General features: G+C 38.7%; 1 protein-coding gene across 18 annotated transcripts in view; it reads right to left on the bottom strand.

Annotated features, from left to right (window-relative positions):
• The window catches only part of EPB41 (erythrocyte membrane protein band 4.1), a 170095-nt gene that overhangs the window by 31087 nt on the left and 124138 nt on the right, over positions 1-14870 (bottom strand). For 6 of the 18 annotated variants that reach the window (XM_053921161.2, XM_053921159.2, XM_024554468.4 and 3 more), the window contains 4 exons: positions 13503-13559; positions 13287-13328; positions 12275-12337; positions 7287-7463 (listed from right to left, as the gene is read on the bottom strand). In XM_053921161.2, the coding sequence (XP_053777136.1) occupies positions 7287-7463; positions 12275-12337; positions 13287-13328; positions 13503-13559 (339 nt within the window). Of the gene's footprint in view, positions 1-3581; positions 4052-4606; positions 4984-5369; positions 5421-7286; positions 7464-12274; positions 12338-13286; positions 13329-13502; positions 13560-14870 lie in introns of those variants that run through there. The other 12 variants (XM_053921158.2, XM_053921163.2, XM_045190742.3 and 9 more) reach the window with 9 other exon arrangements.

Raw genomic sequence — 14870 nt, 5'->3', positions numbered from 1 at the left:
GTATGATAGGAATATCATTCACAACATGAAATCCTCCCTGAATTTGTAGTTGTTGATTATAGCCACCCTCTTCCTCATCCAGCCTAACTTTATGTGGCTTCTTCTCTGTAACAGCCATACCCTCTCAACTGTGGCAGGCGCGCATTCCTCAGTCCGCGCCGATGTGTTCCTTTTTGCATCACGTTCTGTTGCAGTTCAAAAGAGACCCTAAAGCATGCCGGGTAACAGCAGCGGAAGTGGCAGCAGACTCACTGATACTATCCACTACGGTGTTGAAGAAGATTGGGATTTTGCAATTTCTATGAAGAAGACTAAAAAGGAAAGAAACTCTGTGGAGAAGTTCTGTGTATCTTTACTATACTCAACACCCTTGGCCAAAAAAAAAGCAGCAGTGAGAAAGCACCTCATATTATTTTTGAATTTTAGGGCTTCCTTTTGAAAATCCGTGGCCAGTGGGTAAAGCCTACAGATAAATTTTGGTTGGTAATGCCTTCTAAAAACACCCAAACCTCTAATGCCCAGTGTGCCCTACGTGCTTATCTGTAGGAAGTATTACAGAGTGACTTGGTGATGTAGGAGAGAGTGAATTGGCTTATATCCACAGAAATTTCACACTAAGATTTCTAATAATATTTAATAGGAAGAAGTGTACTGGGTCCTAGGGTCTAGGATGAGCTGGAAATATAATCCACAGATAACCCCAGTCGAATGTTAGTTAACGGAGTCAACACCTTCTCCCTTCAAAACGTTCTTCACCAAAGATGCAAACAAGTAGTATGACTGGCCCGTGCAAACTGAATCTCCCTCATACTCCAGGTGCTGGCATAAGAGAGTGGCTAAGAGATAGGCCCGAAGCACTGATGCCGGCTTTATTTACAAGGGTGGCCCACTCTGAATATACTATATGGATAAGAGAAATTGTTTAAGGGTGTAAAGAATTTGGAAAGACATTTTTAACTTTAGTAGTTTTAAGTGCTTGTTCGAATACCAATAAGGAGTAGATGGAAATAAACACAGCCATTTAATTGCTTCCTCTCACATAAAAAATTTCAAGAAGTTGACGTGTGTTTGTTTTTTAGTTTCCGTCTTCCCGCTCCCCAAAAGATCAAGAATTGAACAATAACCAGAGCTTCTGGTGCCTGGAACATGTTACACATTCATTGTCATGAGGTAGGTTTGTTTCTACATTACTAGGTGGAAATCTGGGCGTCAGGCAGGTCGAAGTGAACTTCTCAGCCACCCTAGAAATAATTAACAACAAAGGCAAGGCAAAAGCAGGACTTTTTACTGGTCTGTATTAAAAACTTTAGTCTGAATTGTTTTTTACTTATCAACCTGCCGTGAAGACACTGAACCAGGGTAACACCAACCAAGGGTGTCCGATCTTTTGGTGTCTCTTTTGATGACACTGGAAGAAGAAAAGTTGTCTTGGGCCACACATTAAATATACAAACGCTATCGAAAACTAATGAGCCAAAAAAAAAAAAAGGTTTTAAGTAAGTTTACGATTTTGTGTTGGGCTGCATTCATAGTCGTCCCGGACCGCATGCGGCCTGTAGGCCGTGTGCTGGCCACCCCTCAGACACAGTTATTAGGGTCTGTCTCTGGTATTAAGAATGGAATGAGGTACGAGAAGGGAACCAAAACTATTTACAGTCTTATGTGACCAACATAGGCAGCATCAACTTTAGGTAACACAAAGCTGTAATGTCCAATATTTTTCCTCTAATAATCGCACTGGGTATAGCTTTTGAGCCCGCACTGGCCCTCCTCCTCAAACGTCAGTCAGGGTCTGTGAGGGCTCCTGCCGCACTTAAGAAAACTGCAAAGTACTGTTGACTTCCACTAGACTCAGTAAACTTGGAATAACTCCAATACAAAGGGAAACAAAATTCAAGGTGAAGTTTACAGTAATAATTAATAAAATACTATGTATAGGAATGAAAACTGGAAATATAATCTGAAACGGTTATAAAAGTACCAATAAAATTCTAAGGTTATTTCCTTTTTAGTTCCTTGAAGAAAGAACTTAAACCAATGCTACAGTTTCATTTATTTCACAAAGAAAGCTCTTATATCTCTATTTCGCAGATAAAGGGGAGTACCTATAATGATCCCTTTCTGGGCTAGAGAATAACTTCGCAATACTTCAGGTTGACTTGAGACCTCTTATAACGAGAAAATCAATAAATATTCTTAATTATAAACATTTGTTGTAAACAGACATAGTCTGTGACATGAAAGATACACACTCATACCAGATTTTTAAATTTAACCCAATCTGCTTCTTTTCTCCTTTCTTTTTTTTTGGAAAGCCTATAACCACAGAGTAGCAGTTTTTAGAAATACCAGAGAATTATTTCCGCATGTCCACAGAGACAATAAAACAATAGCAGTGGATGAAGGACAAAAGATTCTTGGCTTTACTGTCCTTTTTTTTTTCTCTAAGAAGCCATCACCTTCAAAACAAAAAGTCTTGTTTAGCAGTTTCATCAACTGAAAGGCATTAAGAGGTAAAATAAAGTGCAATAATCTCAGTTTGATAGTCCTATGAATTAAGATTTCAACAAAAATATTTGAGACAACGTTAACCAAATCATCCATGTTGGTACATTCAAGCACCATGAAAAGCAAGCCACATGCCAGGACTTCGTTAATGCAGAGGTAAAAGTAACAGGTTAGACATCTGAGTTGTGTTACAGAGAGCACGCTCATTTTACTTCAGGAAAGTCTTAAAAATCAACATGCAAACAGAGGACACACACTTGTCACACAGAACTCTACAGCTCACAAGGCCATCCATGAAAAACAGTTGATTTCAACACAAGTGTAAGAACAAACATGTCTGCAATGCATCAAGAAAACAAAATATATTAATATATATACTTTACGCTTACCATATGGCTAAATATTGCTTCTAGCAATATAATTACTTAAGTCATAAAGAAGTAACACAGTATTTTAATTCAGAAGAGGGTACATTTATGCACAGATCTTGAATAAATCTGTATTCCAGGACTTCTAAAGATGGGCAGAGTAGTCTGGGAAATTCAGCCCTGGCTGGAGGCTAAGTAAGGGACACCAGCACCATTTTCCTTAAACCACCAATGTGTTACTTGCGAAAAGATGGCATTTAACCTTTGCAGCTCTCTTTTCTACACCTGGCAGGATAAAGTTGTTGTCCCTGAACATCTCAGAAATACGCATAAAGAAGGCCACAGAAGACAAAAGCCCTGTTCCAAAAAAGGCCTTTGTATATACTGGTTTGATATCACAAGAAAAGGAGTGGTTTTGGATTCATGGATTAAAACGTGTCATTTTAAGGCTTTTGAAAGGTTAGCAAGTTGACATTTCTTCTTACATCACAAAGCCTGTGACACACAAATGACTATAGAAGGCTAGGGAAATATCCCGTCTACTGTCTCTACGGAGTACCTGGCTTTGTGCGAAACACTGGCGAGGGGGACACAGCTGCACTACATCAAAACATGCAGAATGGAAAGGTGAAAGCTTCCGGGGAAGGTACCAACCCGCCACAAGCTTAAATCTGATTTTTCTAAACGTGTTAAACTTCCGTAAGGAGAGCTGGCTTGGGCAATCTATTCCTACTCCTTTGTGCCCCATAATACGTATTCTACCAAGAGTAACATTCATTGACAGAAAAATGACCACAAGAGCTTTTCTAGGACAGCGAACTATTAAGATCAGAGAGCATCATACAGGAGATAACACAGTAGAAGTCAATGACGGGTTTGATAGGTTGAGTCTTGACATTGTGGAGGAGCACCCCGTTTTCCGGTCACAGAAAGACCAACCACCAGACAGCCAATGCCAGGACCATGAGGAAAGACATCACAAACGGAAAACGAGGGGATGGAAAAGCACTAGAGGAGAGGCGGCACTGTTTGAAAGACTTGTGGTCCTCAGGGACTGGAATAGAAACCTTGGGAAGAATGTCTTCATTGTCTTGCTGGGGGAAAGCTCTCTCAGTAGATCTCTCTTGCCTTTTAATGTTCTCTTCACCCTGCACTAACAGAGCACGCTCCTGTGTCTGCTTTCACGGTAGAAGATCAAGAAAGACAGAGAAAGATGAACAAAATGACAGATGAAAAATGCTCAAAAATGAAACTTGGGGATGTGCAAAGGATTTGGGAAGATCTTTTGGACATTCTATTTTACTTTACTTTGGCAATTTACCCCAGCAAAGGTTTTATAACAACAGTACTCCATGTACAATTTTTTTTTTTAATGAATGGACACTAAGAAGTCCTGAAAGTTCAAGGAATCATGGACTTCCTTATAGTACGTATTCCCCCTTCGAGGATATTCACATAAGAATTTGGGGTCATTTTTCACTGCTTTGTTGCTACCAGTTTTTCTCGGGTCAGTTGGGCAAAGCCAATAATGACGCATTCTTCTTGCCGTCACAAAAGTCACCTTTATTACAAATAGAATGGTAGAATATAAAAAGTTGTCCTCATACCACTCATATAGATTTAAAAAACTGTAACAGTTCATTCAATATGGCGATTAGCTTTTGCTCAAGGGAATAAAAATCTGAATCCTATACATTTTAAAGACTGCAAAGAAAAGAAGTATAAAAGTTCATACATGCCTCCAAGGTCTACTAAAAAAAACCCCAAACCCACAAATCTTAACAATGGCAAACTCCCTTCCCCTCTCTCTTGGAATTATGATTAAAAATAATAATGACCATTGTGAAGATTTATACATCACATTAAGCAAATACTTCTGACACTTTTAAGGAAAATTATTTTTTTTATAATTGTCCAATTGTAAGCCCCCCAACCCCCAAATTTCTGTACTCTGCCATCCAGTCAAGACAGAAGTTATCTAGGAAAGGAAAAACTTGGCTCTCAGTTCTCTCAGTTGAGCCAGCCTTCTTGGATCAGTTTGGAAGTTCGACACCGGTTCTTTGCACACCCCTAAGTGATATGTATCAGGGAGAAAGTAGCTGGGGGACTGGTCAGCAAAGAAGAAAAAAAGGAAAAGAAAGGATGCAAAATTATAATAATGATTTTTAAAAGAAAACAAAGGGGAGAAGAAAGACAACATAAAAAGAACAGGGTACAATTAAATTCACTTTTTCTCTGAATACATATTTATATCTTCATGCAGCTTTTCAACCAGCCATGCGCCAAAATAAGCAAATTGAAAGCTGCAAAAGCTGCAGCAGTGGAAATGTTACGTGTTAGGTCAAAAGGTGGCATATGTGAATCTACTAGTATAGCCAAAAGAAAGAAAAATTACTCAGCAGCTGCTGTTCGATTCTGGGGGGGATTATCTGCTTAGTGCCATGACAAGAGCAAACTGGGATTGAGAAGCACAAGTCGTAACAGCAGCTTTACCTCTGGCCCACCAACCTTTCTTTCCGAGGGAAGGACAGAGGTTTTCTTCACCTGGTCATACACAAATTACATACAATTCAGTTGCTTGCAATGCAACACAAATGCTGTCAAAGGTGAAAGAGGTATCCCCAGAGAACATAAACATTGTCCTAATTATTTTTTAATAGGTAAGATATGCCAGAAAGTGGAATTATCCTATATAAAAGGTTGTGACAGTATAGTTCTTACTTATTCCACTATTCATTTAGAGGGCAATGTACACAAACACAGAGCTACAGTGCTCAAGTATCCCCACCGATCTAATTTAATTTACAAGGAGTCACTTCTTTAAAAGTCCACAGGATGACACAGCCATTCCCCAAAGCATCCCTGAGATGGTTTCTGAAGGGTTTCCTATTAAGATATAAGACATTTTCTGGAACTGGAGACCCATTCAACTTTACCAAACCTCATCCAAGAAAATACTGTTACTTTTTCAAAGCAGAGGAGCATCTTTTATTATTTGTACAGAGTCCAAAAGAAAACTTCTAGAAAATACGCCGTTACCAGGCGAGAGAGCAGCAAGGCATCTTCTCTGTGAGAAAAAAGTCAGTCCAGGGGACATTAGCCAGATTTAGAATACAAAACTAATGTCCATGTACATCAGGGCATGCAGGCCGAGAGGACAGTGGACAGAACAACTGCGTCCTATCGGCTCTGGTAGCTCTGTTTAGCTGCCCATCATTCAGGAATTCTCCACCCTTACTCTGTGAAACTGGCTCGATTCTAGTTAGAGAGTCATTAGCCGATTTGAACCACATTTTGAAAAATATAAAAAGTACCCTTTGTCAACCAACTTTTATTATCCTCTCCAGTTCCAGAAACTAAATAAGTTGAGTAGTTTATCATAAATTCTAAATATAAAAACAAGTTTTTAAAAATTATTAAGACATCACTTTACCTTTCTTAACTAGAATTGTTAATGCTTTGGGGGAAAAACAAGCATATAATTTAAAAATCATTACAATCACTGAGTCATTGTGACTTATTTACATAAATCTTTAGTCTGCCAGGCTGAAGATTAAGTAAAGACTTTCTGAGTATCTGCTCAAGGCAACTTTTTCATTACACATATTCATTTCTTTAGGTGTAGAATTTCTACCATAGGTAATGACAACAATGACAGAAGAGAACAGCCCCTGAAAGGTACCGCTGGCTTCCTCTAATTGTGCCTATGTTATAAAACAGTGAATTAAAAGTTTGATGTTATTCATGAAGATAAAATAAAAAATCAACAGTTTTTCTAAAATTGAAACACAACTATTAATACTTGGCCCCTGAAAGGTATCGCTGGCTTCCTCTAATTGTGCCTACGTTATAAAACAGTGAATTAAAAGTTTGATGTTACTCATAAAGATTAAAAAAATCAATAGTTTTTCTACAACTGAAACACAACTATTAACGCTTGGCATTCTACACTCTCTGGCTTAGGGGCCTCCTGGGTTTATTATATAATTGTGATCAGCCATATCAGATATTTCTAAGTTGTGCAAATGTTCACATAAAGTTTTTTAAAAAATACTTATTCCTTTCCAATTTTGACCTTACTAAATTTAGTACACTCTCTGGTCCTTGAAGGCACAGTTTGAACATAAAGTTCCATTGGCTTATGGCCAGTTTGCAAACACTCACTAGCATGCAGCTGCAGAGCGAGTTCTCAGGCCCGACACATCCACCAGGAGCTCTGAGTGGCTCTCGTAACCAGACTGGGTCGCCCACGTGACTTAGAAAACAAGTGTTTGATGAAAGCTGCCATGAATTGGTGAGGCACCAAAAACAAATTTCAGCTCTAAACTTTCTCTCAGATACAGAACAGTAATATACAAAAACACTTATTTCATTCATTCTCCCAACTGGTCATGTGGACAAAGTACTCACTCCTTCTCCTGTGGGGATTTGGCCATTGATGTTAAGTGACCGGAACGGGGAGTGAGTGGATAAGCGTTTATCCCATTCACTAGGCCGTGGTTCTGGTACAGATTCCATAAAGTTCTTTTTCAGCTCACTGATGCTGGCGTGATGTTTTTTGATCTCTTCTTGACTTTTGTCTAAATCCTACAGTTGAAAGGACAAAGATGCAAAACAATAAATACTCGGATGAATAAAAAACACACCGAGGGAAGCCCATCAGAGACTATGGGTACCGGCAGAAAACACACCACATCCAGGAGAGATATTACTAATCCATAAATCGCATTCAAATTGTAAATATACAACATGGTATATTTGCTTGCTTTTTTTTTTTTTAAACAAGGTGCTTTTCTTGGAAGCAATGAAGCATCATAACCCCATAGCTCTTAGCAGTTACAGAACCCGTAAGGAGCTCACTCAATGTTACAGCTCTTCTTCCCATTATGACACAGGGCTGGCTCTCCAACTCCTCGTCCCAAGAAGGCAATCCCACAACTCAATTAGCCTCAGATTGATATGAACTGATTTAGGCTCAGCTCAGGCAGGATGGAGAGAGCAAAAGGCAAGGAGAAACTATTAAACGAAGGACAAAGTGGAAGATTCAGCTTTCATCACTGACTGCCTTGCATTAGTAAGTTGCTACTGGACAGTAACCCTCTATTTCTACCTAGAGATAGTTTTGCTTCCCTACTATTAGGGGACTCTTGTTGGTTTTTTATAAACAGGAATAGTCTTTTCTTGATATACAAATTTATTACTAGTACATAAAAGTTGAATCACTATGTTGTACACCTGAAACTAATAATATAATATTGTATGTCAACTACAATTGTCTTAAAAAAGACATTCCTCTGGGAGAAAGTGATTGAGTCCAAGATCACAAAAAAAAAAAAAAAAAAAAAAAATTGCTGAAATTCATGACTCAGGCCTTTGGAGCAGGTTGTTACTACCTCTGAATAACTACTCAGGGGTATGTAACGTAATGGCTTTTCTCCTTTGCCAATACTACTCACACAAACTAAAAGGCTTCTGCTTCCTAGCTCCTGACAGCTTCACTTCATTCTTTAGTACCATTCAAAATAGGGACCTTCTTCTACTAACCTTCAGTGAATGGGGAGTAATTTAACAAGAGTTCTTCAAAGACCTTACATATCTCCTTATGATTTAAAACATCTCAACTGGCCCTGGCCAGGTTGCTCAGTTGGTTGGGGTGTCACCCCATGTGCCAGAAGGCTGCAAGTTTGATTCCTGGTCAGGGCACACACCTAGGTTGTGGGTTCAGTCCCCGGTTGGGGCACATATGGGAAGCAACCAATTAATGTTTCTCTCTCACATAGATACTTCTCTCTCTCTCTCTCAAAAATAGCAATAAAAACATATCCTCAGGTGAGGATTAAAAAATAATAAAAAATAAAAGAATAAACAAAATACCTCAACTGTTCCAGCAGATTTGCATACTGGACAACTAGGGGTAAGCTCTTCAAGAGCATATTCTAGGGAGAAATGATCAAAACTAAGGTTAATAAAGCTAGACACAATGAGAAATATTTAGGTTTATGTAACAGGAAGTGTATACCAACTTTCAAAAGGGAGACTGGCCAGAAATAATCTGAGAAATACAACTTGAAGACAAAAACACAAATGTTCTTTGTCCAAAATACTTCTCTGAAAAAACTCAAAAGATCTACGCTTGAGATCAAAATATGTGGGAGCCCGTCACTGGATGACTCTAAAAATTCTGTGTTTATTATGTATCAGGGCAGCTCTGTGTCCAAGAAAAGCATAATACTAAATATATCTCCTAATATACTGTGTGAATTTTGGGATTAGCCTTTTTTATTCTTTCAGACTCTGTGGGAAACAGCCTCATTTTGGAAGAAAAAAAAAATTGACATCCATTACATTAAAAAGGTTTTTTTTCTGGAGCCATTTAAGGCTTCAAGTAAGTTAAATGTTTTTTTTCAAAAGCAATGTCAAAGGGAAAAATAGCATAGGAAAAGAGAATCAGTTGGGCCACATGACACAATTTTGATTCTGGAGATATTCATTCAGAAAATTCACTTAATAGTCTATCCTTTTTATTCTTGCAAAAATGAACAACGTGTATTTGCTTTGCGATCATTCAAAGAGAAAACTAACCCACAAGGGCAACCCTGGAGCTCTCTGGGATGAAGTGTGAGTACAGCTCATGAACATAGGCTTCCCCATAAGGAAACAACGGTTTGCCCTTTCGTTCTAGCTGAAAGCAAGAAAAGCATATTTACTAACTAGCTAAAGAAAAGTCATGACAAGCTCAGTCAAAGATTCAGTAGGAGGCTGAGCAACTGAGAACCACCAGGCATGTAAGGCCCTGTGACCCAGCTCCTGATTGGAAATTAAATCTGCCTGGGCCAAAAACAGCTTAACATTTTGGGGGGAGTTAAAAGTGTGAATGGAGCAAAACAAAAATGAGCAAGAGATGCTATGGTAAAACAGCGACTCTCTAGGTTAGCCTTTTAACATGAGAGATTTGTTACTCTTCTTGTCTAGCTTTTCACTGGCTGGGACCTGAGGAAATAAAGGTTTCAGTAACATCAGTAGCTTCTGAGGGAGCTTTCTCCATCCTTCTTAGCTGGCTCTGTTGGAAACCTGTGGGGGCACAGAGTAAAATTAAGATCTCAAAGGGACCTGTTCCAAATAGAATTTGTCATAGACACTTGCTACAAGTTCCCTCTGGGAGATGGAGGAGGAGGCGGTACATCTAAAAATGAACTCGACCTTATTTGTGCCAGAACAAAGCATTAGTGGGAGTGGGGGAGGAGTAAGGGGAGGAATGCTTAAAAAAAAAAACTGCTAGAGTGACAGATAGGTGGAGAGAACTTCCTTAGGAGGAAAAAAAAAAAAAAAAAAACCCAAACTTTTACAATAACTGGAGAATGATGGTTAGCCAAACTTTAGCCATTTTCAGGTTAGACACTTTTTGATGCCTATCATATTACAATTTTAGCAGCAATCAAACCAAACCATTTAGTATAAAATATTCTCAAAAGGTAGTTAGTAGTTTTAATTTTCAAACGCACACTTAGTAGAAATCCCCTCTCACTGCCGTCAATGAAATGCTGGGGAAAACACATCACACACAGGGACTTCATGAGTCTCAGAAGCCAAAACACACCTCGTGGAACAAATGACAAATATATGATTGGCACTGCAGGTTCCAGGAAAGAGGAAGCACTAAAGATGGACTAGAAATAGACATGTTTAAAATTGGGAGATGTTGTATTGCTGAGTTCAAGGAGATCAGCTGACTTCTGTCGTTCTTCCTGATCTCAGAAGAGGAACCATCCAGGTCTGCCTTCAGGTCTGGGCTCAGAGCAAAGAGATCTAGTCGCCGCATTTGAAATATTCTGGGGTCCAGCCTTGACCTCGTGTTACACGAGGTCAATGTATGCACAGCACTTGGCGTTGTGCCCGCCACACAGTGTACGGTTAATGAAGGCTGGCGATAATTTGTGTTACTTTCATCAAAATGCCTTAAATACAGCAGGCCCTCAAAATATATGTTTTGACAAAGAATAAGACGAGCTTAAGTAATTAGTAGAGACCATTACATAAAATCAGATATCTATCTCAAAAAGTTTTTTCAGACTTCCAGATTAATAATATTGACCACATTTAATGCATGTTCATCTTTCAGGTCTCAGTGAAAATGTCTCTTCAGACAGAATTTCCTGCCCATTTTATTCTGAGCAGATCCCTTTCACTAGCACAGTGTATGGTTTATTTCCTTCATCGTTTTTATAACAAGTTGTAATCTTTTAACTGCTATTTGTTTACTTGTTTTTCTCCTCCCCACTCCCCCACGCTGTAAGCCTCCTGAAGGCAGGAGCCATGTTTATCATCTTCCTATATATTTATATTTCCTTTGTATCTAAGTTAAATCCCTGGTATCAGCATCTGTGCTCATTTCTTTTGGCTCTGTCTTGAGCGGAATTGCAAAATAATCTGGTCATCAACTTTTATATAAGAGTTTTTCAACGCGTAAACTAAAATGGACTCAGCTTTTTCCACACAGAATAATTCCAGTTTCCTTAATTTTTCCTCATGGAGTTCCCTAAATCTTCTAATGAGTTTTATATGTATATTTCTTTATCCAATGTGGAGAGCCCAAAACTGGATAGAGTATGCAACATAACTCTGGTAAAAACCTCACCAATGTTGAATGTAACAGGAAAATGACCTTATAATTGCTACAGCAGGCAGCATGTTGCTATTTCTGAATGGGGAAAAAAAAAAGTGTAGTTTAATAGAGTTGGATAGGCCCTATCTGAAATCCTGGCTTTACCAATTTACCAGCTCTGTGACCACAGGGAAACTCATTAATTTCTCTAAGCCTCGATTGTCTCATCTCTAAAGTAACAATCTCATACCCACACAGCTGTTTCTGTGATTAAACTATCTTCTGCCATACGAACTACTCATTCCTGCTACGCTCCCTCCTTTCCTTCCTGTCTCTCTCTTTTCCCCCTCCAACTGTCTTTCTGTCATTTTCTGGAATCCCCAATATTTTAAACCCATTTTGAATTATGATTATTTATCTTACTTTTCCAGTTCAGAAGACAACAAATTTGATGCTTGGGACATATAGTAGTTTATACTCTTGGAAAATCTGAAGAATTTTCTCTGAGCGATAAAAATTTTCCAGAAGTGGGTAAAACAATGGAACCACAAGAGGCAAAGGTAGTCCCAATCATATATTTTTTAGGTGAGTATGAGAGATGGAAGCTAAAGAGAAATCAGGTGAGATGGTTATGTATCTTCATGTTCACCAACATGCAAAAGCATTTTAACCCTAAAATTCTCTCATGCAGTGGCATGCAAAACCAAACACAGCGCAGAGAGGAGAAAGGGGCGTCAGCGGAGAATGCAGAAGGCTACAGGCAACCAACTGAAATAAGCTTCAAGTTCATACAAACCTCCAACATTAAATTGCTATGTCTGATATAAATGTTTTCACCATCTAGTCTCTCTCTCTTTTTCTGTGAAAATGAAAGAGGGGAAAAACAGAAAAGCATAAAAAATTAAAATGTTGTTCTTGCGGGAAAAAATTGCAAATTGGCAAACCAAAAATTACTTAAAATTAAATGTCCACAGCGCAGCATATGCCAACATGAAATGGTCACAGAGCCACAAAGACACACAGAGAACACAATTACCACTGGAGAATGGATGGCCTTGTCCATGAATGATGGAAGGATGTGATGATGTTATTAAAATAGACAGTGCTCCTGGCTTCATTGGCTCCTTACGTAACAAGCTGCTTTATGCTCATTTCTGAAATTGAGCTGTTGAAGGGTTTTCTTAAAATACATGATTTTAAGAAGGTTTAAAGCTCCCTGCTCTGCAGCGTAGAGGAATACTTTAAGAGATTCATTTTTTGACAAATTTCATACTCAGTGACACTGCAGTATCCACATCTCTAATCCTTGCGTTACGAGAGATCTAGGGCACTCGATATATGATCATTCAATATTATATTCAGTAGGAGCTGATTCGCCCCACTCTACAGCTGGGAAGGAAGAGGCACAGAGCAGCCAAGCACAGAGTTATCACTAACACTGGCAGATGCTATGATGGCTTCATAATAAATATGTATAAAATGTTGCCAACAATTTCAAGAGCATGGTGCCTTGTGGAATATTTCTTCTAAAGTTTAATAAAGGATAGGTTCGGTCTTTACGAACTTTCATGTTTCAGAAGCTTTTTTCCTACTGGAAAAATTTTCAATACATAGTAAAGGATTATAATTTCTTTTGTACACAATGCATGTGCATATATGCATATATCCACATATATCTATCTGCTATCTGAAAGCAATTTCTGATTAAGAGAAATCCATGAGAAGAACGGGTCACTGTCTTTTTAATGCACTGTGAAAGTCAGCATGGGTGATGCTAATGCAGTTTTGTGAAGCGAAAAATGGCTAACCTTCCTCATTCTTATCAGATCTTCAGTTTTTTCTGCAAGCTTCTGTTTTGCCATTATTAAAAAAGAAAGAAAGAAAAATGATAAAATATTGGCTCATTGAAGTTTGTCTGAACCTTCGTTTTATATTTTTTAAGGGGTGGGGGCGGACGTTGAGGAGGGAGGGGGTGGACGTTGAGGAGGGAGGGGGAGAGGAACAAGTGGCCTACTGGCACAAACCTGCATTTGGTCACCATTTGAGGTGGGTACTGTGACCTCGATGTGGGTTTTTTCCACCTACATTTAAGAAATAAAGTGGCAGAAACATTTTAGGTTAGTAGGTTCTCGTGAATAGCGTTGTTTCCAAATAAGCCGCATCTTTAAGCCGGTTGTGAAATAAGCTGATGGGCAATCATCACGATGCAGCCTTTAGGGGGTGTCATAGGGAGGGGCAGCACCCTCAAGAGTGATCGGTTAGTTCACCAACACGTTTTCAAGGCTGAAGAGAGAATATGGACAGCCAAATGAGCAAGAGAGAAAATTAAGGTAATTATTCTACTGATGAAGCAAATAGTACATACTTATTTACAAAAAAGTAGTTATTAAAGATAATAATAATTAGGCTTAAATAAGCTATGTGGTTTTGTGTTGCTTTTTAACGATCTGAAAGTACCTTAAATAACATTTAAAAATGAATTCACGAATGACGATACCAATGTATGACACACATGACAGTTAGAAACAAACAGGAAATCTCTGCAGTTAAAGCACATATAAATAAACCACATGTAACACCAAGCAGGTAGATACAAAACACTGTGTTAAGTGATCAATACATTTAAGGAGACAGTTTCATCCTCGAGTTTATTAGACAACAAAACATCAAAATAAACTTAATCCAAATTGTTACTGATGCAGCAATTGTTACCAAAGTCAGTTTATAAATAAGCACACACAGGGCTCGGCTGCAACATTCAACACGCTGTAATCTCCTCCCTAGGGAGCTGGAACCCATGTGTCTGATGAATGGGTAAGATTCATCCTTCCTACTGGGAAGAGAATAACTAAGGCCTCCTGCCTAACTTTGAAATATCCTCGTAACAGTCATTTTATATATCCCAAATGGAGTAAGTATAAATAAAAAAAACCTATACAGACTATTAAAAGGAAGCATGCCTAATACACTGGATATCTCAAAACAAGAAAACTTTTTATTAAGGGTCAACTCAATCGCTTTGTATCATTAAGTTATTTACAGAATCCCATCACTCAGTCATTCTGACATACTCTTTTTAATCACGCTCGGCAGCACTCCTGTGACGTACAATGTCGCCGTGCTACTTTCTCTAGGACCGAGCGTGAAGGACGTAAAATAACACCAAACCGGGGGCCCTGTCACATCACAGGCACATGCAGCAACAGCACTTTTCACTGCCAGAGGTAACTAGTGAACAATTTGGGTCGGTTCTACTCTGCGTCCCAGTACACTGGCTGTGTGGCCGTTAGCAAGTTACTTCACCTCTGAGTTTAAGTTTTTTGTTGATAAAGTAGAAATAATATCTTCACAGAGTTGTGAATGCTTAGTAAATGGTAGTTTGTAATTATTTT

This window comes from Desmodus rotundus, chromosome 3, assembly GCF_022682495.2.
Source record: "Desmodus rotundus isolate HL8 chromosome 3, HLdesRot8A.1, whole genome shotgun sequence".
NCBI classification, from domain to species: Eukaryota; Metazoa; Chordata; class Mammalia; order Chiroptera; family Phyllostomidae; genus Desmodus; species Desmodus rotundus.
Note: the sequence above shows the minus strand (reverse complement) of the source record. Positions and strands in the feature narration are given on the sequence as shown.